Source organism: Dasypus novemcinctus, chromosome 7, assembly GCF_030445035.2.
Source record: "Dasypus novemcinctus isolate mDasNov1 chromosome 7, mDasNov1.1.hap2, whole genome shotgun sequence".
Taxonomy (NCBI): Eukaryota; Metazoa; Chordata; class Mammalia; order Cingulata; family Dasypodidae; genus Dasypus; species Dasypus novemcinctus.
Genome location: NC_080679.1, coordinates 115494673 through 115522176, shown reverse-complemented (window position 1 = coordinate 115522176; position 27504 = coordinate 115494673). Strand labels below are relative to the sequence as shown.

Sequence of the window (27504 nt, the reverse complement as noted above, 5' to 3'; positions counted from 1 at the left end):
AGAGAAATAAAAAATAAATCTTTAAAAAAAAAAAGAGGTCTCAGTGTTTGTATCATGAAATTAAATTGACAGTTTCTTTCTTACTCTCCTGGGCCTCTTGAGTTCTCTACCTACCCCCAGGCCAGACCCTAACATTTGTACGATTTGGGAAAAGAATATAAATGAGACTCATGTGCCATGTTTATGAATATTTAAAAGTTACAAATCAAGCTAAGGAACTGCTAGATAAAATCTATTCTGTTCTCCTACCTTGACAAATAGACCTCAGAACAACCTGGAATACTAGGTTTGGATTTTATCCTTGGACAACTACAAGTTCTGTGCCAGATCATGGTATTTCAGAAAGAGCTGGTCCCTGACCATGAACTAACCTCACCTTGTCTTCTCACCACCATTCCCCAGTGGGCCTTAAATACATGCCTGTGGTCTCCCAGCCCGCATGTCCAAGCTCCACGTACCTACCCCACAAATAGCCACCCCTTGGTCACCCTTTGGACCTACGGGGCATGCCCCTGAGAAACTAGATCCAGGCACAATGCCCACACAGACCCAAGCAGCAGGCTCAGGGCCACGGTGAATTCCAGGCTGGTCACCTAAATGGTGAGAGGATGACCAGAGGTGGGCATGGTCCCTGGCCTCCAGACTTCTTGCCCTGTGGAGAAGCACAGGGAGAGGAAGGCTAGAGCCATCGTCCTCTAAAGCACAGGGCCCAGGGCAGGAGTCCCTCTTTCTCAGGTCCAGAAGAAATACTACCTATGCCCAAAAGTACCACAAACGGGATTGTGGGAGGCAGACAAGATGCAGGGCTTGAGCTGAGACTATCACTTGGTGGAGGGGGAGAGCAGTGAGGAGAAAGAATCTGAGGATCATGGTGAACTCATGTTGGAGAAGCAAATGGTGGGGGAAAGCAACCGAAGTGGACCCTACATGCTGGTGCAGTGGTGAGATTATTGGACATGTCTGAGCTTGAATTTAAATGATTGGCAGTTAAGTGATGAGGAAAATTAAGCATTTTCTTTCTTGTTGATAGTGTTCTGAGAATGTTAAAGCCTCACCACAGTGAGGAAACTGACATGGTGGAGCAGAGCTCCCAGACAACCCACAGTGAACAACGGCACGAACAAGAAATAAATTTTTGTATCGTTAAACCATTGAGCTTTGGAGTTGTTACCGCAGCACGACCTAACCCAGTAATTCTCGAGGAGTTCTCCCAGAATCTAAAGCAGAAGCATCACCTGGGAATTTATTAGGAATGCAAATTCTCAGGCTCCAGTCTAGACCTACTGAATCAGAAACTCAGGAAATGGGGCCCAGCAATCTCTGTTTTAATAAACCCTGCAATAGAGGCCAACATAAATTTTGCCAAGACCTCTAAAAGTGTATGATACAAAATGTAATCTATAATGGAAACCATTGACCACAGTTAGTAGCAATGCTTCAATGTGTGTTCATCAACTGCAACAAACGTACCATAATCACGTAGGATGTTATCAATAGGGGAAAATATGAGAAGGGGTGGGGGTGGGATATAGGGGAATCCCCTGTATTTTCCATGTGACTTTTCTGTAACCTAAAGCTTCTTTGAAAATAAAGCAAAAGGAATAAGACACTAGGTGAACATACAGAAGAAATTGTCACAGTACATAAAAAGATGATATATCTTATGGTGATGAAAGATACTACATATTTATTTTATTTTATTATTTATTTGTTTTATATTTTCTTTGTTTTAAAATTTTTTTTAATTGTTTTTATTCATCTATTTTTTTGGCTTTGTTTGGGGGGAGGTTTTGGATTGCAGAAGGGTGGCACCTGTGGCAGGTGAGGATCACTGGTGCGGGGTGTCGGTGATGGGGGAACATGTGGGGCTGCACCTGGGGCACGCCTTTATGGAATAAGGATATGTTCAAGTGGTCATAGGGAGTTGTTCTGGTGGGTGGAGACCCACACAATAACCAAAATTCTATTGAATTCCCATCCTGGGAAGTCCTGCTACGTTCTCTAACAGAGCAGAAGAATTTCTAGAGTGTACGGGCAATGCCTCCTGAAGGAGGACAGCCCACTATGCCAGGCCCTTGACACTGCTGGTTGTACTTACGAACCTTGTTCTTGTGAAATTGAAACTTAGCCTAGTATAATAATTGCCTAAGAGTTACCTCCTGAGAGCCTCCTTGTTGCTCACAGATGGCCTCGCTCTAAGCCAAACTCCGCATATAAACCTCCTACCGTGCCCCAGAGTGGGACAGGACTCCTGAGGATGAGTGCCCTGGCACTAAGGGATTGTTACCAAGCATCAGCTAGTGATAGATTTGGAAAAAGACCTTGACCCAAAGGGGGAAATAGTAAATACAAATGATTTTTTATTGTTAAGAGATTTCAAAGAGAGTCGGGAGGTCATTCCAGAGATTACACTTAGGCACATCTCAGGAGGATCTCACTCATTACCACAGTAAACAGTGCCTCAAATAGGGGTGCCCCTGAGGGCTCTACACACTGCTGGACTCTATAGGCAGGACAGACGAGCTCGGGAATTCGGCACCCTGTCAGTGGGCCTCACTTTGGGATTTATGTTCCCCAATGTAACAGAGTTAGATTCATTTATAATTTCCCTATACATGACTCTTCTGCCACTTTTATTTGAACCAATAATTAGCACTATACTTGTTAAATATATGTACCAGATACTTAAATCTTCAGTCTGTTCACATGCAGGTTGAGCCCGGAATCTCAGCAGTGCTGCAACATTTACTCTCCAGTTCATCAGACTTGCCCAGGACAACTAACAAAAGGATGACAATGGACAACGGCCATCCCGAAAAAATGGAGAGTATCCACAAGTGCAAGCAAGACAGTTCCATCTCTCTGTCCCATGGGACTTAGGCCCTCTCTCAGTCAGAAACAGAGTGGGCACCACCAACCCCAAATGCTCAAGACTGAGGAATGAACAAACATAGTGGGGAATACAACTATGGACTAAGTAGACTTATTACTATTCTAGCAATGGAAGATCTTGTAACACTGATATAAAGAGAGTGGTCACCAGAGGTTCTGAGGGGAGGGAGAGGGAAGAATAGGTATAACATGGGGCATTTCTAGGACATTGGAATTGTTCTGAATGACACTGCAATGACAGATACAGGCCTGTATAGATTTTGTGAAAACCTATAAAAATGTGCAGTGCAAAGTATGAACTACAATGTAAACTATTGACCATGGTTAACAGCAATGCTTCAATATGAGTTCATCAATTTTAACAAATGTACCACACTAGTGAAAGATGTTAATGGAGGAAAGTGGAGGAAGCGAAGGGGGTGGGATATATGGGTATTCCCCAATTTTTTTGATGTATAATTTATGGAATCTAAAGCTTCTTTAAAAATAAAAAAAAAAAATAAGCCCTGCAGATCATCCTAATTCTCACTAAAGTTTGAGAATGACTGACCTAGGCTGTCCTGATTGTTTCTGCTTCCATTACCAATCATAAAAATAAAGAATGAACAGCTAAATTTGAATTTCAGATAAATAAAAATAATTTTAGTGTAAGTACGTCCCATGAAATATTTGAGACAAACTTATACTTTAAAAAAAAAGGATTCATTGTTTATCTGAAATTCAAACTTAACCGGGAATCCCTGCATGGCAGGAGCAAGAGGGAATATCAGTATTTGTAAAGTTCCCCAAGTGATTACCATGTGCATCTTAAGATGGAGAACGTCTGGTTTTGGCCAAGCCACCCTCAACACTATAGCATAAAGAGCTGTTATTATTGATATTATTTGTTATACTCAGAGCTCTGAGTAAGTCTAGAGGGGAATTTATTCTCTTTTTTAAAAATTATTTTATCCCCCCTCCCAGATGGCTCCCTCGTCTGTCTGCTCATCTTCTTTAGGAGGTACCAGGAACCACACGCATGGGCACCCACTTGCTTGAGCCTGTTGGTAGTAGCATCTGCTAGTTGCAGTGACTGCTCATCTTCTTTAGGAGGTACTGTGAACCGAACCTGGGACCTTCCATATGGGAGGTGGGCACCCAATTGCTTAGGCCACATCCGCTCTGGAATTCACTCTCTTTCAGGTGATGGATTTCACCTTCATTCATTTCTGTCTCTCTTTGACAGCACTGTAAGAGTGTGCAGTGATTGACAATACAAGCATTGTCATTATGAATTAATAGCACATAATCCACAATTATGGAAATTCATACCACCTCATTTTTAAATTAGACATCAATTATACAAATAGTGAGTGGAGAGGCTTAGAGAAGGGAGCTGATCACTGACTCCAAGTCAGAGTGAAAAAAAATATGAATAAAATTCAAGTGCACCTCTAGTTCTTAGGTTGGCACTCATGAATCTAATTTAGAGTGAGCCAATCATTTTTCTTGAGTTCCAGTGATCATCCCTCTTTCTGTGAGTGCAGAACCTTACTAGGTTACCCTGACCTGGCAAAAAAACAAACAAACAACTAATTTAATCAGAGGAGGTTCTGGATTGAATCTCAGTTCTTGGTTCCTGCGTTGATTTATGAGAGTTCAGGAGACAATTAGAATAAAATTTACAGGGGTCTTGGGTTATTGACTCAATGGTGGAGGCAAACAGGTAATATATATTGTGTCTAGGTTATCAGAGTGGGGAAAGAACATTGGATTCACCTATGACTAAGACCGCTCAGAGAAGACAAACCATTGTCCTTCATGGTCAAAAAGACATTAGTGAAGGTAAATGCTGTCTGTGGATGGCTGAATGAAAATATAACTAAGAGTCAGCCATTTCCTTACTCATTTTTAAGACACTGACAGTGTGACACATCATAAATTCTTCCCTACTACATTTTTATAAAACTTTCAAATATCAGAGTATTTTAATTTCATTATAGGATATTGAGAAAATACAGAGATAAAAAGTCATTTATCACCATTCTAATAAAACCATAATTATGTTCTGCTCCATTTACTTCTGCACTTAAAAGAAATTCCTTAGTGTGTTTTCAAAATGGAATGTTAATGTCCATGAAATATTCTTTAAAGTCCAACTGCTCCGTAGTCCTGAGGCTGCCATTCATTACCTTGCAATCAACTCAATGCCATATTTTAGAGTTTTTTCTCTTTCCTTTCTTTTACAAATCTCCAACTCTGTCTCTCAGTGCATGACCTCGTTTCTTACCTCAGAAAGACAAGAGATGCCAACAGTTCTTGATGCATTGTCTTCAGTTCAACACTTTGCTGAGTCCTCCTATTTTTTTATTTTCCCCTTCATCCTCAAAGAGAGAGAGGATAGCACCTTCTCTCCAAAGAAAAGCCTCCGCCTGAGCTCTAGTCCCATCACTCCATGCCCCTTGAGCTAACCCTCCACCTGTAATCTGGTCCCATCCTCCATATCCTCTCTGAGCTAACGCTATGCTTGTTCCCGGGTCCCCATCACTCCACGTACCCCTGCGCTAAACCTCCACCTGCCCTCTGACTCCATATTTCCAGGCCTTGCACCTGAGCTAACCCCCCTCCTGTAATTTGGTCCCCATAGCTTCATGTCACCTTAGGCAGCTCACATCCATTGATAATATGATAATATTGGGATTATCAATCTCAACCTTCAAAACAACCCATCCCTACCCATTTAGTGACACCTGGAATTCCTAGTTGAGTTTCTACATATTTCAGGTGTGTCACTCCACAGATATTTGTGAAATATAACTTTCTCTACTTTTCCATAATTCCTCTCAATTAATTCAAGTCCCTATACCATCAGATGGCAGAAACTTTTTTTAAAAAGATTTATTTTTTATTATTTCTCTCCCCTCTTCCCCCCCTCGCCCCCCCAGCTGTCTGCTCTCTGTGTCCATTCGCTGTGTGTTCTTCTGTGACTGCTTCTATCCTTATCAGTGGCACCGGGAATCTGTGTTTCTTTGTGTTGCGTCATCTTGTTGTGTCAGCTCGCCGTGTGTGTGGCGCCATTCTTGGGCAGGCTGCACTTTCTTTCGTGATGGGCAACTCTCCTTACGGGGCACACTCCTTGCGCGTGGGGCTCCCCTCCACGGGGGACACCCCTGCATGGCACAGCACTCCCTGCATGCATCAGCACTGCACGTGGGCCAGCTCCACACAGGTCAGGGAGGCCCAGGGTTTGAACAACGGACCTCCCATATGGTAGGGGGATGCCCTATCCATTGGGACAAGTCTGCTTCCCAGATGGCGAAACTTGATCTCAGTTATTTCAGAGTTTCCTCTACCCACACATTTTCTGCGAGGTTTTTTCTAAATTCTATAATAAAAATAGTGACTGGGAAGCAGATGTGGCTCAGGTGATAGGACCTCCACCTACCATATGGGAGGACCCGGGTTACATCCCTGGGGCCTCCTGGTGAAAAAGAAGAGGAGATGATATTTAAGCTAAACGTTAAGTGATAGGTAGATAAATACTTGGAAGAAAGAAGGGCAGGGGAAAGTCATTCCAGGCACTAGAGGCCAAGAAAGCAATAGATAAAAGACAAAAGTGGGGAATGCATTACATTTGAGGTGCCACAAAGACTTCACCATGGCTGGAGCATAGAGCATGGTGACAAAGCACAGAAAGAGTAGAGGTAGGTATGGGACTTTGTCTCCTCTGGATGCTTGGACTTAAGCAGTGAGAAATCATTAAAAGTGTTACACTGAAAGAGATGTGATCATTTTGGTTTTTAAGAAAGACCACTTGGGCTAGAGTGGGCTAACACTAGAGTCAGAGAGATCATTATTGGACTATTGCATAGTCCTGGAGAGAGATGAAGGGCTTACAATAAGAAATAATAGGTATGGTGGAAAAGGAGGAATGTCATTGGAAGATGTAATGGGGTTAGAATCCAAAAACTTACTGAGTTACTGGATGTGGGGAGAGGGAGAGAGAAAGAGGCTGAGAGACAGGAGCTTCAGGGAATGGTCTCTTCAACCAATAGATCTGCCCACCACCTTCAAGTAATCCATGCATGTCTGGCCAAAGAGAAACACACGGTGACAACCAGGGGCTTGCCCCCCTCCTATATTCCTGGATCACATACACCCAGGGGTCTTATATAATCCAAGAAGGATGGAGGGGGAAGCTACATCTCTCATATTGATAGATATAGAACTTACTGCCAGTCTTGGCATATAGGGGACTGAGTCAGAAATAATTGGAATAAGTGTCATGGAGTAAAACATAGCTGAGAGTTTATATTATTTAAATTAATACTTATACCAACTCTCTGAGTAAAATCAGTTCTGTCATCATCCCCATTTTACAGAGACACTAAATATCTTGCTCAAGGTCATCTAGCTAATAAGCAGTGGAATCAGGAGTCAAACCTTGATATATGAGCTCATTGATAGCCATCAGAATAGGGCCAGGAGAAAGGAGCTACTCAGACTTAGTCTAACCCATTTTTATTTTTGTATGATCCAACTATAGAGAAATTTAAGGATCTCTTGCCCTTTTTTATGAAGGAATGTCTAGTATAAAGCCCATCTGATTTATAATTCACATATTAAAATGCAGAGGTGAGATCTTTATACAATTTTCCTTTGTTTGTTTTCACTTTCCTTGATATCATAGTGGGAACTGACACCGTGCTCCTAAGGACCTTGCCCATTTAGCCAAAAAGTTTGCTTGTCTTTATAAGTAAAAGTGAAAACATTTCTATTTACTTTTAAGTACAAGAAAATAGTTATTAAAAAGTAATTTTTTCAATCTCCCACTTTCCCTTAATTCAGGGTGCAGGTGGTCCTTCTCCTCCCTTTCAGTGAAAAATTGTGCAACCTCTGTGACATTTCAGCTCGCTTTTAGAGCGTAAGAATTCCTGAAGTCACTCTAAATTTCAAGCCCAGTTACAGTTTAGGAAGTAAAAGTAATCAGTACAATACATGAAGAGTCTCTTCAAAGACAAAGTTTCTCCCTTTGTAGGTGAGCACACGGCCATTTTTTTCTCTTTCCTACCTGGCATCTCTCCTCCCTGCACTCAGTCTCGTTCCCTGGCAGGGAAAACACAGATGGAGGAAAGGTTGGGGCTGTGGGAAAGTTGTTAAGTGACTGACCCTGTGGTAACAGGGCGTAGAGCTCTACGGGACAGGCTGGAGGTGATGGACTGCGTCTTTCCCTTGTGGAATGTTTTGAGGCTCTTGGGCAGTACTCCAGCACTGGAACCCTCCTCTGCAGCATCCCTGAAGATGGTTTATTATATGACTTACCTATTGTTTTGGTTTCTTAGGCTGCTCCAGGAAATACCATGAAATGGGGTGGCTTAAACAACGGGATTTTATTAGCTTACGATTTTGAGGCTGGAAAAATGTCCAAATCAAGGCGTCATCAAGGTGATGCTTTCTTCCTGAGGACTGGCCGCCTGCGATCCTTGTTCCTCTTCCACATGGCAAGGCGCATGACAATAGCTGCTGCTCTCTTCCTTCTCTTCTGGGTTTCATTGATTCTAGCTTCTTGCTTCTATGACTTTCTCTTTCTATGTATATTAATTCCATTTATAAAAGACTCCTGAAATAGGATTAAGACCCACCCTAACTAAAGTAGCTTCATCAAAGGTCCTACTTGCAATGGCTTTACACCCACAGGAAGGGATTAGACTTAAGGACATGTTTTTCTGGGTACATCCAGCTTCAAGCTACCACACCTATCAATAATTAAGAGACATTGTTGGAAAATGCTTTAATTTAGATATATAGATGATAATTATTAGATAGATAGATGATAGATATAGAGATAAATGTTTGTGCACTATATTTTGAAGCAATTTGGTACACCAAATTTAGGATTATTATAGCTTCTTAGTTCATTGAACTTTATGTTATTATTATTATTATTTTTTTAAATTTTATTTATTTCTCTCCCTTCCCCTCCCCCCACCCCGGTTGTCTGTTCTGTGTGTCTGTTTGCTGCGTCTTTTTTCTTTTTGTCCGCTTCTGTTGTCAGCGGCACGGGAATCTGCGTCTCTTTTTGTTGTGTCATCTTGTTGTTGTTGTGTCAGCTCTCCGTGTGCGCAGCGCCATTCTTGGGCAGGCTGAACTTTCTTTCACGCTGGGCGGCTCTCCTTACGGGGCACAATCCTACGTGGGGGACACCCCTGCATGGCACGGCACTCCTTGCGCGCATCAGCACTGCGCATGGGCCAGCTCCACACGGGTCAAGGAGGCCCGGGGTTTGAACCGCGGGCCTCCCATGTGGTAGGCGGACGCCATAACCACTGGGCCAAGTCAGTTTCCCAACTCTGTGTTATTATATAGTGATCCTCTTTTGCCCTAACAATGGTTTTAATTTTGTAATCTTTTTACCTGGGATGCATTCTTAAGATGCTGATTATGACAGCAGCTATCACAGCTTTCATTTGATTAGCTTTTGCCTCTTTTTCTTAACTTTTTACTTTCTGGATCATTAGGTTTACCTGTATCTCTTATAAACAGCATATAGTTGGATTTTGATATTTCTCCCATTTTTCTTTTTGCTTCCTATTCGGCCTATTTTTTCTATATTTCTTTTTTCTCCTTTATTGTCTCCTTTGAATTGATATTCTTTTCTTTAGGTCACTTTAACTTTTAGTGGCCTGAAAGCTATCTATTTTATTTCTATTCCTTTAGTAGCTACTCTAGGAATTTTACCATGCCTAGGCTGTATAATGCCCACCTCATGCCCCCAAAGATGTCACTCCTAATCCCTAGGACCTGTGAATATGTTAGCTTACGTGGTAAAAGGGAATTTAAAGGTGCAATTAAGAGTTAAGGATTTGGGTGAGCCATGTAATCACAAGGGTCTTTATATGAAATAGGTAGGAGAGTCAGAGTCAGAAAAACGTCCTGTGATGACATAAGCAGAAAGAAAAGGAATGGAAGATGTTACATTGCTGGCTAGAAAAGGCAAGGAAATGGATTCTTTCCTAGAGCTTCCAGAAAGATAACAGCCCTGTTTTCTCATTATAGACTTCTGATTTCCAGAAGTATTCAACAATAAATTTACATTGTTTTAAGCCACTAAGTTTGTGGTAGTCTGTTACAGCAGCAATGGGAAACCAATACAGATTTTGGCAATACCCTGTGGATGTTAATCCCCAAAGCTCTAGGATTCTGAAGCCTGATTCAAATCCTGGCTCTGCCACTTACTGTAGTATAACCTTGTACAAGTTACTTAATGTCTCTGTGTTTCAGTTTCCTCGTCTGTAAAATGGACATTCCTCTCTCCCAAGGCTGTTATGAAGAATAAATGAACTGATATAGGGAAAATGCTGGCTGGCCCATAGGAAGTGCTCTAAAGTGCTTGTTCTTCCTCTGCGCATTGGCACGTGCTCCAGGGCAGGTCTAACAGCCATTTTAGTGTGAGATTCACCTGTTTGGTTTCAGCTCTCTGAATCTTTCTTTTTTTAACAGATTGTGATGATCGCCCTTACTTTCTTTCAAGCTGAGCAAGATTTTTCAAAATGTTTGTTATAATTTATCCAGAATCATGATGAAGAGTAGAAATGGTTTTTTTTTGGTTACTTAATACCTCCCGATTGGGAGACCAAGAGTGTATCCCAAAGGCTTTGCCATGGGTGCCTGAAGTCCCTTAAATATTTTAAGACCTCCAGGAAGGGGAAAAGGTAAAAGCAGAGTAATAAAGCGCCGCTCTGTCCCAAGACTTCTTTAGAGGCATGACCACAAGTCCCACTCTGTGCCCCAGTGGAAACCTTCTGCCAATTGCTCTGATACCCTTCGGTGGACATCGCTATTCTCTTCTTTTCCCTATACTTAGGCTGTGTGTATTTACCCATTATGGCATATGCATAATTTTACCCCTCATTCAACCTATGTTCTTGGCACATAGTAGTTCTCAGAAAATGTTTGCTAAATGTATGAATGAATGAACACATGAATGAGCAAAAGGCAAAGGCAATGGAAGAAACAATATATATGAAGAGTGAACTCCTTCTATGACTTTAAAAATGAAGCATCCCCCACAACTTTTTCAACATGCTAAATTCTCATGAACAAAACAATTTAAAATGTTGTTAAATACAGGAAGGTAACCAACTGAACAAAAGCTAGAAATATTACGTTTGATTGCTTCTGGGAAGTGAGGCCAAGGGTAAGAAGTGAGTCAGGGGTCTATTATTTTTCTTTAAAAGCCCCTCTCTACTATTTGATTTTTTAACCATGACCATGTATTATCTTGATAAAATTTAGAATATTTTTTAAAACAATAATCAGTTATTTTGGACCTACTATAACTCAAAACAACCTGCAGTACTTTTTTTTTTTAAGATTTATTTTGTTTATTTCTCTCCCCTTCCCCTCCCTCTCCCCCCCCCCCCCCCCCCCCGCCATTGTCTTCTTTCTGTGTCCATTGTGTGTTCTGCATCCAGCTGTATTATCAGGCAGCACTGGGAAACTGCATCTCTTTTCTGTTGCGTCTTCTTGCTGAGTCAGCTCTCCGTGTGTGCAGCACCACTCCTGGGTGGACTGTGCTTTTTTTCATGTGGGGCAGCTCTCCTTGCGGGGCACACTCCTTGTGCGTGGGGCTCCCCTACACATGGGTGCCCCTGTGTGGCAGGGTACTCCTTGCACGCAGCAGCACTGCACGTGGGCCAGTTCACCACATGGGTCAGGAGACCCTGGGTATAGAACCCTGGACCCTCACCATGTGATAGGCGATGCTCTATCAGTTGAGCCACGTCCACTTCCCAGCCTGCAGCACTTTTGAACTCATAGGGTGAGTACAGTCCTTTTAAAATTTAATTTTGTGCTCTGAGTTCTGCTTACTAAAGCATTGTTGACCCAGAGCCAGGTTAACAAATAAACAGAACTTTGAACTTTAATAAGGTAGTTCTAGTGGACGTAGATTTGCTGGGCAAGACTACCAATTGGTCCCTGTGGGTAACTGTACAGGGACTGAGTAAATCAGTTATCTCCGTGGTTTCATGGTGATTCCTGGACAACAAAACTTCTTTCCTTACAGGCTTCTCCTTCTCTGATCCTGTGGAGATGAAAATTGATATCCATAGTCATATTCTACCAAAAGAATGGCCAGATCTAAAAAAGGTAATGGTGATTAATTTGCTGAATTATTTCTGGAAATTCTCCTGGTTTTTTAAAATGCCTTTCCCTTCTTTTGGAAATTAGATGTGAAGTATCTCTGCTTGGGGGTGATTTAAAATTATTCAGTAGCTCAGGTTTCCCAATTTTTAAAAATAAGTATAAGAACATTGGAGGAAAAAAAAAGTGCTTTGTCAAAATTCCCCTTTCCTCCTCAGATGAAGCATTCTTTAAAATTTCTGGACAAATTAAGTAAGGCAGCTTTACTTCCATTTAAATCACATATATTCAGCTGCTAGAAAGCTATGTACCAGCTACAACATGTGAAGTTCCAGTTTCAGGTAAGAGACTATTAAAATATGGAATGTGATAGGTTTCTAGGACTTCTGAAACATACCTCCTTTCAAAAATGTTCAAAATACATTTTAGAAGCACCAAGAGATAGGTTTGTGAAAATTTTTTAGTCTATTTTAGGACACTGTCTAAAACCGTTCCTCTTTGATGTTCTTTAAGCTGTAAATCCTTGTTATGAAGAACTAGGGTGTAGATACTTCAAAGAGATAACTCTTTTCCACAATGAGTGTCTCTAGACTATTCTCCATGTTTTTGTAAAGATGGGATTTTATTTTTGTCATTAAGAACTTTTAAATAAAAACTAAAAGAGGAAGGCGAGGAACAGCAACGAAAATTAAAACAGGCTTGAGGCTTGCTCAGGCTGTCAGGTTCCACCCAGCCTTCAGCCCTCTGTTAGAATTTTCATGCTCCTAATAATGCTTCATCCTTTTCCATCGCAAGTGAGGAAAAATGAATTAATCTAAACTCTAATTAAAATGCAGTTTCATGTGCAGGTGGGGTAAACTATTTTCTCCTCAAGGGTATCTCCTGGGTTAGTATTACGAACAAGTGTCTCCTTGTCCACTTGCATCTTAGGTAAGATGGGTGGTAGACACTTGGATTGAAAAATATAGGGGGCGGTGGGGGCGAATGGGGACCTCATTTTTTTAATGTAATATCTTTTTAAAAAATGAATAAATTGAGTAGAATTTGGGGGAAAAAAAGAAAAATACAAACAATGCTGAACCTGATGGAAAGGCTTTCCTATCACGACTAGTGGTAAAAGCTCAACCTATCAAACTAATCCCCCAAAAGGAGTCGATGAATGCCTGAGATGGGCACAGGCTGTTTTAAATGCTGTTGACCTCAATGTATTTTATTAAAGTGTAAACAACCGCTTTATGGTGTTAATGATTTTATGAAGGGAATGTGCCAGAGACTTTCAATTCCTAAATTCCTTCATGGGAGTATATTTGGCTTCTTTTGATGCATTACACAGTTTCTTACTTCTTATAATGCTCATCATTTTCTAACCCTCATTATGGTTGTTTGCCTGATGAATGATAGAATCAATGATTTGGCTAATTTATGATGCAGGGAAGGGAAGGAATAGATTAAATTCCCTAATCTGAGAGTTTCAGAAAAATCCAGATTTTATGATATAGTATTTTTCAGTAGATCAAAAAATCCCCAGCAAATAGCATTAATTCCAATATTACTGCTTTTTCTCTTTCTTTAATGCTCAAATAACACCTGCATGAAATCCGATGGGAATGCATGTCAGTCCCAAAAGGACACTGCCCACCTGTACTTTCTCCCAGTTCTGAGTGATTCAGCCAGGCTACTGGTTCCCTCTCTAAGGTAATGTCACAGCAGCAAGGGGCTCTGGCTCTACAGAGGCCACTCCTTGGCCCAGGTAGTGATTCTGGAGCTTAGAGAGGAAGAAACAAACCAATCATAGTTAAGAGTCTCTTTCATCATTAAGGGGGGACTCTTCAGTTCCTCCCACAGATAAGTGCAAGGCATATTGTGCAAAGAGTCTGAGTCTCTTTCATCATTAAGGGGGGACTCTTCAGTTCCTCCCACAGATAAGTGCAAGGCATATTGTGCAAAGAGTCTGGTCTGACTGTTGTAGCTATTTTTGTTGCTTGACAGGGTAGGATTTGGACTTAGACCCAGGTTTCCTGAGACTGCAACTGATTTAAACCAATGTCCAGGAAAAATACTTCACGCCTGGGGAACACACTCTTCAGACTCCTTGGGAAGGGTGATTTCTTCCCACTAAGTCTAGGACCCAATGAGACTCTCCCTCTGGGCACGACAGTTGTTCCAAACAAGCCAGAAAGTAGCGAGGCCTCTTCCATGCCCCTTGGCCTTCCCCTTCGGACTTCAAAACCTAAAATAAATGCTTCCCCTTTGCTGAGCAGAGAAAACAAACTTTCTATCAAGAATTCTGTGCTACAGCCCCCACCTCCCATTATCTAGCCCCCTCCCTCAAGCCTCCCTCCAGTTTGATCACAGAACTGGTCACCCAGAGCTGACAATTTCTAGGTGCCCACCTAAAGCAGGGCCTTAACAGTAAAACTGTTTGGGGAACTGAGGGACACAGAGCGTGAAGTTGCGGGGCATAGCTAAAATGTGTGCCCTGAAAATGTCCTCAACATGCTCTGCTGGCTCTTTACACAGCCTCACCTCCTATCTACTGACTATGCCCCCAAAGAGATGAGGGGTATTTTTGTCCCCCCAAACCAGACCTCTTCTACCTAGTAGTCGCACATGTTGCAAGCAGACAGAAGACATGCTTCAAATAGTAGTAGTAAAAGTAATAGCAATAATATTCTTGTACGGACATAGAGAGAGATATATATGTCCCAAATCATGTATTTATCACTTGAGTCACATAAAAATCTTGTGACATGCAGATAGGATTCATATTACTCAACCTGCTTGACAACTGAAGTACTTGAGACTCAAAAATGAGCCTAGAATCCCAAAGCACCACCTGCTCACCCCATACCCACCTGGGCAGAGCAGGTCCAGGAGAAGAATACCCACCTGCTCTGCCTGCTCCCCGAAGTCCTCACACCCCATAAACCTACTGAAGGCTTCCCCACAGGGTCATTGGAGCCTGGCTTCTAACCAGCAGGTCAAGCAATCAAATCTGTTACTTGGTAGAAGTTTCTGTTTGGGTTCAGGCCAGCCAGTGATGAAACAACTAGCAGAAAATGGTAGTGTGTTTTAAAGCTTGGATGAGTGAATGAGGTAAATGAAAATGCATCTAAATGATGTTTGCCCCTCTGCCCCATCTGTGTGATCAAAGTGAAGTATTGAAATTTCATTAACTATAGCAGATTTTCCTTTGTCTTCAAATCGTTCCTTAGTGGAAAATATTATTTCAAGCATCAATCCCTGATCTCTTCTCACTATTTTCTCAAATCTTCCAATAAAAGAATGAAAATAAAAAGCCAGTACTAGTTTGATTTTAGAAGAGGAAATCCCTTGGGAGGAACTGGTGTCTCTTTTCAAATCTGCCTTTCCTTATTAATATTAATAGACACATCTCAATGACCTTGACCTGCTTGTGAAATGAAGAAACAGGAAAGCAGAGTCAACACGTCTGGGTTGATGATTAACTAAAGACTGCAAAGACTGGGATTTGAGAAAGAGAGAAATCTCATTTTCACTTGCTAATAATGATATTAGTCAGAGCTGCAGTTAGGATCCTTGGGAGAAAAAAAATCTGTCTAAGGTGGAAAGAAAGTGGCTTCAGGGGACACTGGGTTAAATTGCTTCTTTTTTTTAAATTTTTAAACTTTATTTTGTACATTTAATAACTGAAAATATAAACAATAATTTAAAAAGAAAAAGAAAACGCAGTTGAATAAAACATACATTTCTCAGTTTTATATTTACATCTTCTTCTGTTAGCACATGAAGCAAGCCAGACACAGAAGGACAAATACTGTATCACTGCGTCACCATGAACCAAAAATATTGTGTAACATATTGTATGATTCAAAAAAATTTTTGTATGTATCCACTACATTTAAATTGTTTCTGATAAATAAGGATCCACTCTCTGCTGTCACAAATAGGAGGACTATGGTCCAAGACCCACGAAACTAATTGTAACAATGAGGATGACTAGGTTTTACTGACCATCTACTATGTCACCAATAGTAGGGATTACAAAGATTCTTCTTGTTTTAAATAGGGTAAAAGAAAAAGTTTTATCCCTTAATAAAAATTTTGTATTTACATCTTTCTGTTAGGACGTTTAATTGTACTTGATCACTGTAAAGTTTTAGAAGACAATATCCCAGACATAATATGACTTTTAAACAACCCCTCTGAGGACACAAACAACTGGTTTCATCACCCAAGAGACTCATTATTCACCTCATGAAAGTCTGAGCTCTCCAAGGCATTAAAAATGTAATTCAATTCCTCAACCTCTAATTCATATGTATCCATTTCATGTGTGTACGTCTCTTGTATACAGAACTGAATTCCCTTCCAAGTTTTTATTTCTCATGGTCATAAATGCCTATGGGACATGGGTCATTGTCAGTTAAATGTTTCAGACTGTAAATGCCTCCCGGCATATTCTCAGGCCAGAACTACTCTGATGTCATAAATGTAAGGCCCCAGGTTTAGCTCAACCTGGGATGTGATCTGGGGGAATGTGTGGAACCCCAACTAGGAGCAGAATAAAATTGCCCCAAATAAGTTAGGTCTTTGAAGGGATCTGTGGAGTAACTTGAACACTTTATACTTTCCAGGTAAGGGGAGAGATGAACAGAGTGACAAAGGGCCCCTTCTTTCATTGTTCTCCTTGGTCCCTGACCACAGGCATGCCCCACCACCACTGCCACGGCCATCACCACCACCCCCTCACCATTACCCTAATCACCAATCACCATCGCCACAATCACCACCACCATCAGCACAGTCATCACTGCCACCACCACCGCCACCGCCACCATGGCCACCACAATTAGCACCACCACCACCATCACCACTATTACCACTGTTACCTCCACTGCTGTTACTAGTATCTCCACCATCATCACTTTCACCACCTTCATCACCACCTCGACCTCTACCATCACCTCCACCACCACCACCACCTTTTTATAAGCCACACCGACTGTCAATAGCCTTACCAGCATTAGTGTCAGTTAAGTCCCATTAAACCCTATGTCATAGCAACTCCTATTAGCCTCATTTTACACATAAGGAAACAGTGACTTAGATGTTAAGTTACTCCAAAAAAGTTGAGTATCTTGTCAGTGATTTTGTAGGCATGGCATGATACCTTAGTTCTGCCTCCCTCTGCTTACCTTTTACCCTCCCTAATGTGATTCTTGTGTAGCCTGCAAACTTAGAGGTTATAGTTCCTTAGGAAATTAAGAAATCATAAGAAAGAAAGGGAGAAATGAAAGGATAGAGGAAGGAAGGAAAGGAAAGAAGGAAGAAAGAAAGAAAGAAAGCCTCTCCTACATTAACAATAAGAGTTCAATGGCAAAAGTCCAGTTTGAGAGAACACAAAGTCTTAATTTCACTCTAAAGAATAAGTGATGAAGGTCATATTCTACTCCCTCTTCCAATACACATTTCTTATTAGCTTTTTCCAGGCCAAGAGAGGGGAAATCATGAGGGTATTAAAAGCATGAAGGTATGAGAGTAGTGATGACGGGAAGTGGGAACAGGCAAGGGAGAAATTCGATGCAGCAAAGTTGGGACTTCTGGACGACCATTTCCGTTGTATACCCAGCCTGCTAACAGGGTCCTCTAATGTCATTTAGGGAAGAGGCAGGTAGGTTTCCAAAGCCAATATGATTATTTGGAGCTAACATTCAAGAAAAGAGCCATGACTGGGCTAAATAAGGCTGGTGGAGAATTCACCCAGATCTGAAGAAGTCTGTTGGGGCAGACCCCACTCACAAACACAGCAACACATACCGAGACACAGATATCCCTGTCCATCCATCCTCATGATTCGGGTCCAGATCCCCCTCCCCGCAGACAGGAGGCTGAGAATGCCCTAAGTTGCAGTCCTCTCTTCTATGCTCTTCGAATCTAACTGAGCTTCTCCCCTGCAGAGATTCGGCTATGGAGGCTGGGTGCAGCTCCAACACCACAGCAAGGTGAGTTTCTTCAAAACGTCAGCACACGTTGCACTCAAAACACCCTGAGCTTTGCCATATTTGCTGCAGGCTGCGTTTCCAGGGAGCTCACCTCTTCTGCCCTCTTCTTAACATTGTAGTAGGCAGGGTAACAGAACTTAGATTTCTCAAAATTATTATTAAAAATGGGCGTAAATTCAAAGAGCAGTATTAGGAAGAGGAAATTGTAATTTGGGAAGCCATTCAAAGCCCCTCTCCTCACCACCACCCCCTTCTCTTTTTTGCCCTGGAACCAGTTTTAGCATTTATTGCTCTACCTCAAGGAAGTGACCTGGCCCTTCCCAGGTAATTATAGTATATTAAGGTCCACCAAATAAATGGAACAGTTTCTATTTCAAAACAAGCTAGAGAAATTAAACATTGGAGACAAAAAGAAAACCTGCTGTTATTAAGGGTTGAGTTTGATAAGAGGAAAAAATAAGAGGAGGAATGCTTGGGGCAAAGCATTCTGCAAATAATGAGGCCCGAGTATAAGCTGGGAATCCAGGTCAGGTCTGACTTTATTTTCAGAGGCATAATATGTCCTCCTGGAATTCAGGGGGAATAGTCCTGCCATTCTAGCTGGAATACAGACGTGACTAGGCGGCCCTGGAGGCCTTGCGGTCTGGGAAGACGAGGTCGAGATGCAGGGCTAAGGTCAGGAAAGCCTTTGGACCAAACGCTAAGGGCCATGAAGTCGGGCACCACGGATTAGGAAAGCCCTTCTGGAGCAAGAGACGCCCATCCTGAGACTTGAAGCAGGAGTGGAGTTTGTCCAAGGAATAAAGGAAACACTGTTCCAGAAAGAGAAGGCAGAGAGCAAAAGCATGCGATATGACACATGTATGAGCCCAGAACCTCTCGGAGGTACCAGTGTTTCCCAGTACGGTTTCCAGACCAGAAGCATCAAAACCACCTGGGAACTTGAGAAAAATGCCGATTGTCAGGCTCCACTCCAGACCTACCAAATCAGAAACCCTGAGGGTGGGGCCCAGCCATCGGCGTTGTAGCAAGTCCACCAGGTGAATCTGATGCCTGCTCACATTTGAGAGCCCCCGGCTGGTGCGTTTATTTACTCACTCACTGTGAGTATGAAATCTGGTTTTTGCCAGGCCTATCAGTCTAGATCCTGGGGACATGGTGATAAACAGGACAGACATGGTCTCTGCCATCATGATGCACAAATAATTCTAGGGGGAATTTGACATGATCCTTGTGGACAATGAAGAACCAAATAGTGCTGTAATAGAGAGTGACTGGAAGGGCTTCGCTTGGGCTGACTGGTCAGAAAACTAGCTAAGACTTGGAGGTCAGGTAGGGAAGGCCTGGAAGAGTATTCCTAGCCAAGGGAACAGAAGTTGCAAAGGTAATAAAATGAGAAGAAGTTAAAGTTCTCAAAGAACAGACAGGAGGGCCATGTGGCTGAAATGCAGTGGAAGGGGGAGATGGTAGGAAATGAGGCTGGCAAAGGAGGCAGAGGTCAGACCACGGAGGGGCTGGTGGGGAATGCTGAGGAGTCTGGATTTTATTTTCAACACAATGCTAATCCTTTGGAGGATTTTAATGGCTTAAAAAGATCGCTCTGGCTGCTCTGTGGAGAATAGCTCAAAGTGGGCAAGAGTCTGGGGGAGCAAAATGGTAAGGAAGAAGCTGAAGAGGTGGACAGAAGCCTCCTCAGACAGCCTTGGAGGCTGGGCTTTGTCCCAAAGGCAGTGGGGAACCATTGAAGAGGTTTAAACATCAAAATCTTTGGGGCAGCTTATTCTCATCCTCATCAAAAGTGTTCATGAAATACTGATTTAGACATAACACCACACTTTTTCCACTAATAGTGTTAGTTCCCAGCCTGAAGAGCTGGTGATCTCAGTTGGCCTCATGTCTCCTAAAGGGAAAGGAGTGGACCCGATTACAAGGCTACTAGAAAGTCCCAATTTCAGGGGCAGGTTGCATGATTTTTGTCCTGAGCCACAGTTGGATTTGAATAGCCTTCATTTCATTTTGCTTAATGTCAAGAGATTGCATGAATTTAACAGCAAATCTCTATAAGGAAACAAGAAGCAAAATATTTACTGGTCACCTCTCCTGACCTACTTATTTCCAGCAAAATTGCATACAGTAGGAGTTTCATAGAACAAAACATTGGCACTCCCCTTCCGGTTCTCTCAAAATCAAAGCAAAGCAGAACAGAAACAAATTCTGTATTTTTCATAATGTCAGTGATCAGGGATTGGAGTCCCTGCAAAACAATATGCTAATGTATACAAATAGGCAAACTGGGCTGAGAGCAATAAGAAAACCCAATATATGAGGTTTAAAAAGTTTTTTTTTTAATTCTCCTACATTCTTTCAGTGAATAAATCTTCTGTCCCATCTGATCTACAAGATTGATTTACTTCAGAGATCCCTGTTCTTTGAAAGATCTTTCCAAAACATTTCTCTGGCTTGCCCTCCTTGTTTTTCTTTTTAACCTTTCGTTCTTCATTGCTCCTGAAACAAATCCAGGGGTATTTGTCTGTCACAGTAAAGCCTTGTTCAGAATTGAAAAACATCATTTGTCCTTTGGTTTATTAAAGCATAAATAGCAAAACAGCCCAGGGTTGTATAACAACCTCAAAGGAGCTGTGTGGGGTGGGATGAAATTGTGCCCTGGCAGTGAGAACACCTGGGAAGCATTTCAAAGACTGTAACCCAGCAGGAGGCTGGTTCAGCAGCATCTGGAATCATCCACCAAGTGCTTCCCGGGCCCTCAGGAATGCAACACACACACACACCATTTCCATTACACTAACATTTCCATACACACGACTCTGAGTGGCCCCCGTTTCCCACCCTCAAGATAATTTCCCCCTCACTGAAGAGCTAGGCAGACACCCAAATGTATAAAGAACACACAAGGAGCAATAATTTTGTGCTAAATGAGCAAAAGAAACAGTAAATAGTAGTAGAGTTCAGAGGCAGTAGAGAGCCCAAGGCTGGGGGCAATCTTCATGACGATAAAGAAACAGAATTTTAGGGCTAGTAATCATCATCCAATCTTTGAAAATGCGGGTTACAATCCAACAGTCAGTCACAATATCAATTTAGTAAATCAGGACAGCTTAAAAAATAAATAGATTACAAAAGGAAATAGCAGAATGCTCTGCTCATGGCAAGAGGAAATGCTGTTTCAGTTAAATGTGTCTAAATACCTATGTATGGTGTGTTGGATTCCTTTAAATATTACATATCTTAACTTGAGATCATGGCCAAAATTGAAAGCTACTGATCTAGTCCAATGTCCTCATTTCCCATTTTATTTTATTTATTTATTTTTTAAAAAGATTTATTTATTTATTTAATTCCCCCCCTCCCCCGGGTGTCTGTTCTCTGTGTCTATTTGCTGCGTCTTGTTTCTTTGTCCGCTTCTGTTGTTGTCAGCTGCACGGGAAGTGTGGGCGGCGCCATTCCTGGGCAGGCTGCACTTTCTTTCGCTCTGGGCGGCTCTCCTTATGGGGTGCACTCCTTGCTCGTGGGGCTGCCCTATGCGGGGACATCCCCGCATGGCAGGGCACTCCTTGCGCGAATCAGCACTGCGCACGGGCCAGCTCCACACGGGTCAAGGAGGCCCGGGGTTTGAACCGCGGACCTTCTATGTGGTAGACGGACGCCTAACCACTGGCCCAAGTCCGTTTCCCCCCATTTTATTTTAAGAGTAATTTTTTTTACTACATAAGTAATATTTGAATAAATTCTCCTTTTAAAAATGTAAGCTATTAGAGATAAAGCTACAGTTCCTTTCTTTTTTTTTTAAAGATTTTATTTTTATTTATTTCTCTCTCCTTCCCCCCGCCCCCCCAGTTGTCTGCCCTCTCTGTCCATTCACTGTGTGTTCTTCTGTGACCGCTTCTATCCTTATCAGCGGCACAGGAATCTGTGTTTCTTTTTGTTGTGTCATCTTGCTGTGTCAGCTCTCTGTGTGTGCAGCGCCATTCTTGGGCAGGCTACGCTTAATTTCATGCTGGGCGGCTCTCCTTTATGGGGTGCACTCCTTGTGCGTGCAGCTCTGCTATGCGGGGGACACCCATACATGGCATGGCACTCCGTGCATCAGCACTGCGCATGGACCAGCTCCACACAGGTCAAGGAGGCCCGGGGTTTGAACCGCGGACCTCCCATGTGGTAGACGGATGCCTTGTCCATTGGGCCAAGTCCACTTCCCTACAGTTCCTTTCGACCATAACTCTCCATCCTCAGAATTTGGTGGTTATTGTTCCTGAACTTTTCCTATGACTTGACGGGTACCCATAGAAACTATATAGTATTCTTTAAGACATCTCGTTACATGTTTTTTGGCTGGATCAGACAGGTTCCAAACAGAAAACAGATAGAACACTCAAATTAGAATAATTTGAAAAGAGTTAATAACAAGATTATTTTTAAAAGGTACAGGCATGTGATAAAATTACAGTCAATGGTTAGATCATTCAGGGTCTTATTGGCCAGGTTAAGGAATTTGTATTTTGCTCTCAGTGCAATGGGAATCAATTCAAGAGTTATCAGCAGGGCAGTGAGAAGATCTGATTCAGGGTTTTAAATTTTTATGCTGGCTGCATTGTGGAGCCTTGGTTAGAAAAGCAACCGAGAAACAGGAAGAGATCAATTACAAGGCTGAGTTGTCATTCAGGCGAGAGATGATTGTGGCTTGGACCAGGGTTGGAACAGTGGAGATAAAGAGAAGTGGACTGTTGTAGGATATATTTCAGAGATAGAATTAGTGGTATTGGGAAATGGATTGGATGATGACTGTTCAGGCAGAAGGAAATGAAAAAGCAATGTACTCTCAGAGGGATGAGAAAGATCAAGGATATAAAGAACCTAGACAGGAGAACTGGTGGGTCCCAGAGAGAGAGAAACAATAGCCATGGACATTTGAATTTGAGATGGTTGTAGGGCCTACAATAGAACTATCCTTCAAAACCTTGGAATGGGAGACTTTGAGTGGTTACAGCGGTTGCTCTCTGATGATAGGGTCTGGGGCCATTTTTACCAATCCTATACCCCATACCCAACCAGCATAGCCTGCATAGTCAAGGGTGTAGTCCAAGTGGGCACTGGAGCCAGGGCAGAGATTGGTAATCTAATGGTGAAATAAAGACTGAATTTGATGGGTTCGCCCAGTGCGATGAGTGTGCCACAGTGATGGGGGAGGTTGTTGGTGTGGGAGGAGTGGGTGGGGGGATGGGGGTGTAGGGGAACCTCTTATGTTTTTTTATAATGTAACCTCTTTTGTGATGTATGTACCTTCAAAAACTAAAATTAACACACAAAAAAAGACTGAATTTGAAAATACATTTTTATGGTACATACAGTATCAGACATTTGAAATACCAACCATGCTTTATTTACTTTGGGATAGTATTAAAACTAGAACGTAAGACATAGTCGTGTCACAGGTTAGGATCCCTGGGAATCTAACTCTCAGATGGAGATCAGCACGCAGGAAGATGACTCAGAAGGGCTCTTAGGATCAACACCAGTGGAAGGGAAGAGAAGAAGGCAGGGTGGAATAGAGGGAGAAGTCACACTGTGATACAGTCTCAGTGACGCCCTCAGCTGACCCGACAAGGAGATCTAAAGCTAACCTTCAGAGGTGTCCCAAGCTGGGCAAGGGGTGGTGGTGTAGGGGAGATTTATATCCCCCTGTTAGTCACTGGACGCCAGGTGCCCTGGAAAGAGAGTGTGACTGTGAAGGAGATGACTCTCTTCAGCCAAGGCAATCCCCACAGGGGCTGATAGCTGGGGACTGTCTGCTGGCAGCACTCAGCAACAGGAGAAGAAGTCCTTTTTTCCTGAAGGGAAGTCTGGGTGGTGCATCACACCATCCACCTATCCTTTACTCTAAGCTCATAATTTATAGCTTTTGGCCCTGAGGTTCCAAGAGGCTGAGCGGTTCCACACGGGACCCAGGTCTCCTGCCCCACATTGTCTCATGCTTTCCACTAGTCTATAGTGTTCTGCCTTTAAAAATATTAGAAGTATATTTGAAATGACTTTTCTGGGTACTCATGACTGGTTCGGGGGATTTTTAATTTAAAAAAGATGTTTTTGGGAAACAAATGTAGTTTAGTGGTTAAGTACCTGCTTCCCATGTACGAGGTCCTGGCTTCAGTCCCTGGTACCTTCCAAAAAAACAGTAAAAATGTTTCCTGTGATTTTAGGAAAACTCAGGATTGAGTTCAGGCTGAATAAATTAGAGCAGATTACTCTAAGTACTTAGTTTTGATTAAGATCTTGGCTAATATTGAAATTCCAGTTAAAAACAGTATATAAGAGACCTCAGCCTCAGCCAGTGCTGACTCCTGAGGCACGTTTACAACCATGCAGGGATCCTGGATTCCTAAATGTAAAGTGAGAGGGATCAGGAGTTGATCCTTTACAATGGCTACTAGGTCCCAAAATTCTGGATGAAAAGCCAATGAGAATTGTATGCTTATGATAGGGCCATAACTGCTCTGTGGCAATATTTACCTGGAAAGAGTTTCCCTGGCAGTTGCTGACATTCATTTACCTTACCTTGGATCAAGCATGAAGAATATGGACAGAGAAATATTTAGCGAGTCTGATTCTCCTATCATGTAATGAGAGCAGTAACCCAAAAAGATTGGGCTCTTTAGAAATTATAGTAATTAACCTTTACCTACCTACAATGACCAAATATCACCATGGTGGGGGTAAGAAATGCCTTCACAAACCTGGTTTCTTGTCCCAGCCCTATACTGACTAAATGTGTGACTTTGGACAAGTCATTGCATCTGACAGACTCATTGGTAAAATGCAAGAGCTGAACTAAGTGATCCATTCCAGCTTTAACATGCTCTATTTGTCCGAAACGGTATCCGTCAGGACTCTTGGTTGCAAACAACAGAAACCAATAATGTTTAGGAAACATAGAAAAGAAATTTGTTGGATTATTTAAGCCCCTTATGGATTACAAAAAGTCTGGAGAAACAAACCTATGAAATGTGCAGGGATGAAGGGAAGCCAGGTGATTGGAGCTACAGCCAAGGCCACAAACAGGAACAGCCCACCAGGGTGCTGCACCCTCCCTGGAACAGCCTGCCTAGGGCGCTGCATCCTCCCTGGAACAGCCTGCCTAGGGCGCTGTACCCTCCCTGGAACAGCCTGCCTAGGGTGCTGTACCCTCCCTGGAACAGCCTGCCTAGGGCACTGCAGCCTCCCAGGTAGACATCAGAGGCTGTCACCAGCACCACTGCCAATGGGCACCGCACTGGAACCACTACCAGAATAAAGTGCTCTTGGGCTTTCATAGAGAGAAGCTGTGCCCTGCCTCCACCAAGGATCCTGCAGGAGATTCCCTAACCCAGGAGGGTGGTTCAGATGCTGGAATGGTCAGTAGAGGATGAGAACAGAGGCAAATCAGTCCTAATGCCGTGACGTCAGAGACCCAGGACTGCTGGAATGTAGACACTTGTTAATCACACGAGCCGCTGGGTCACTAACCTGTTCTCCAGTCCGTGAGTGATGACAACATGGATCTGAGGTCTTCCTCACACATGCCAGACCCGAACATGCTATTGGACCCCAAGCTGAAAAGTGCTCAGCCTTCTCCATGCAGGAGCAGGAGAAAGAGGCCTCGTCTGTGGAACAGAAGGATGAAGAAGAAGCTGTGGCAAGGCCAGGATGCAACTCATGATCGAGCCAAGAGGACTCAACAAGAATTCACAGCCTCTAATGGCCACATGCCCACTTAGTCATTCCATGAGCCCAAGGGAGATCTTGAGACCCTGGAGCAAGGCAACGCTAAGAGATAGGGTAGTCCCTTATCAGCCATACATCGTTAATAACTAATACTACTAATAATTAACATTTAGCACACACCAGATACTGTGCTCAGTAATTTCTATGGATTACCCTATTTCATCCTCACGAGGTTCTTTTGAGGGAAGTCATATGGTTACCCCTATTTTAAAGATGAGCAAACTGAGGCTCAGAGATGTTAACTTGCTCAAGGCCAGACAGTAAACTGTGAAACAGGGACTTGAACCTGAGAAGGCTGAACTTCAGGGACCTGGTTCAGAAAGAAAAAGGAAACTTCTCTTCAGGAACCACAAGCTAGAAACTCAATGTAAAGCCCCCTGCCATGTTTTGCATGACCATTTTGTTTGGCACCCTGCACTGAGCATTAATAGGTAGTGGGGGGAAACGGACTTTGGCCCAGTGGTTAGGACGTCCGTCTACCACATGGGAGGTCCGCGGTTCAAGCCCCGGGCCTCCTTGACCCGTGTGGAGCTGGCCCATGCGCAGTGCTGATGCGCACAAGGAGTGCCGTGCCACACAGGGGTGCCCCCTGCGTAGGGGAGCCCCTCGCCCAAGGAGTGCACCCATAAGGAGAGCCGCCCAGCGTGAAGGAGGGAGCAGCCTGCCCAGGAATGGCACCGCCCACACTTCCGGTGCCGCTGACGACAACAGAAGCGGACAAAGAAACAAGACGCAGCAAAAAGACACAGAAAACAGACGACCGGGGGAGGGGAGGGGAATTAAATAAATAAAAATAAATCTTTAAAAAAAAAAAAAAGGTAGTGGGCACTGGCAGGTATGATGCCTGATGGAAGCGAGCAGCACAGCATCAAATTTTTTTGTGTTGCTAGATGGATTCATTCATTGACAGCCTCCTCCTGCCATTGTTGTTGTCAGTAAGACCTGCTCCATTGGACAATTCACTTACTCTCACTATCCATCTGTTTTTCTCCATAGAACAAGTGAGAGTTAGACTAGATGTTCTATCTCATAGGTCTTTACCAATTGTGAAATGACATGAATCTAGATTGTCCCAGTTGTCCTCTGGGCCATCCTCTTCAGTCCTTGTAACCAGTAGTTCAGATCAGCGATGTGACCAGCCATCCTCACCAGGCAGCTCAGGAAGCCCATGACCTTGACTTTGCTGCCTCTGCGTCCAGCCACTGACAGCCACATAGAATACCCCATCAGCTCGAGGCCAAAATAAAGGCACGAGGAAGAGATGCTGCATTCTGGTGAGTAAACAGATTGCTACTTCTGTAAGGATTGAGTAGAAATCACTGAAAATGTTAGGAGAGAAACATATTCCAAAGCATACAAGGAAGGATTAATCCAAGTAGATTTAGGTTATTTTGTGCTGACGTGAGTTTTCTGCTCCAGGGAGAAGCGAAGATGCTGAAAGATGGGAAAGTCTTCAGAGTGGTCCAAGAGAACTGCTGGGACCCAGAAGTTCGTATTAGAGAAATGGACCAAACAGGTACTTGTGGTGAAAATGCTGCCAGGGTTTGCATCTGCTGTAACAGCAGTGCCTGCCCTTTAAAGTTGGTTATGATGAGCTTGACCACTTTGTGTTAATGGCCGCTTCTGGACCCCTTCCACCACCAGCCTCACTGGGGAAGGGATGGAACCTTCCATTACGATGTTGCTAAAGTGTGGATTTAATTTTGTTTTTAATCAGGTATATCCTGCT

The 27504-nt window shown here is 42.9% G+C and overlaps 1 protein-coding gene across 3 annotated transcripts in view; it reads left to right on the top strand.

Moving 5' to 3' along the window:
- The first annotated feature begins 11834 nt into the window (after nt 1-11834).
- The window catches only part of ACMSD (aminocarboxymuconate semialdehyde decarboxylase), a 96891-nt gene continuing 81221 nt past the window's right edge, over nt 11835-27504 (top strand). For 2 of the 3 annotated variants that reach the window (XM_071216479.1, XM_004480180.5), the window contains exons 1-3: nt 11835-12021; nt 17955-17999; nt 27195-27291. In XM_071216479.1, the coding sequence (XP_071072580.1) occupies nt 11965-12021; nt 17955-17999; nt 27195-27291 (199 nt within the window). In that variant the 5' untranslated portion in view covers nt 11835-11964. The remainder of the gene's footprint in view (nt 12022-17954; nt 18000-27194; nt 27292-27504) is intronic. The other variant, XM_004480178.5, reaches the window with a different exon arrangement.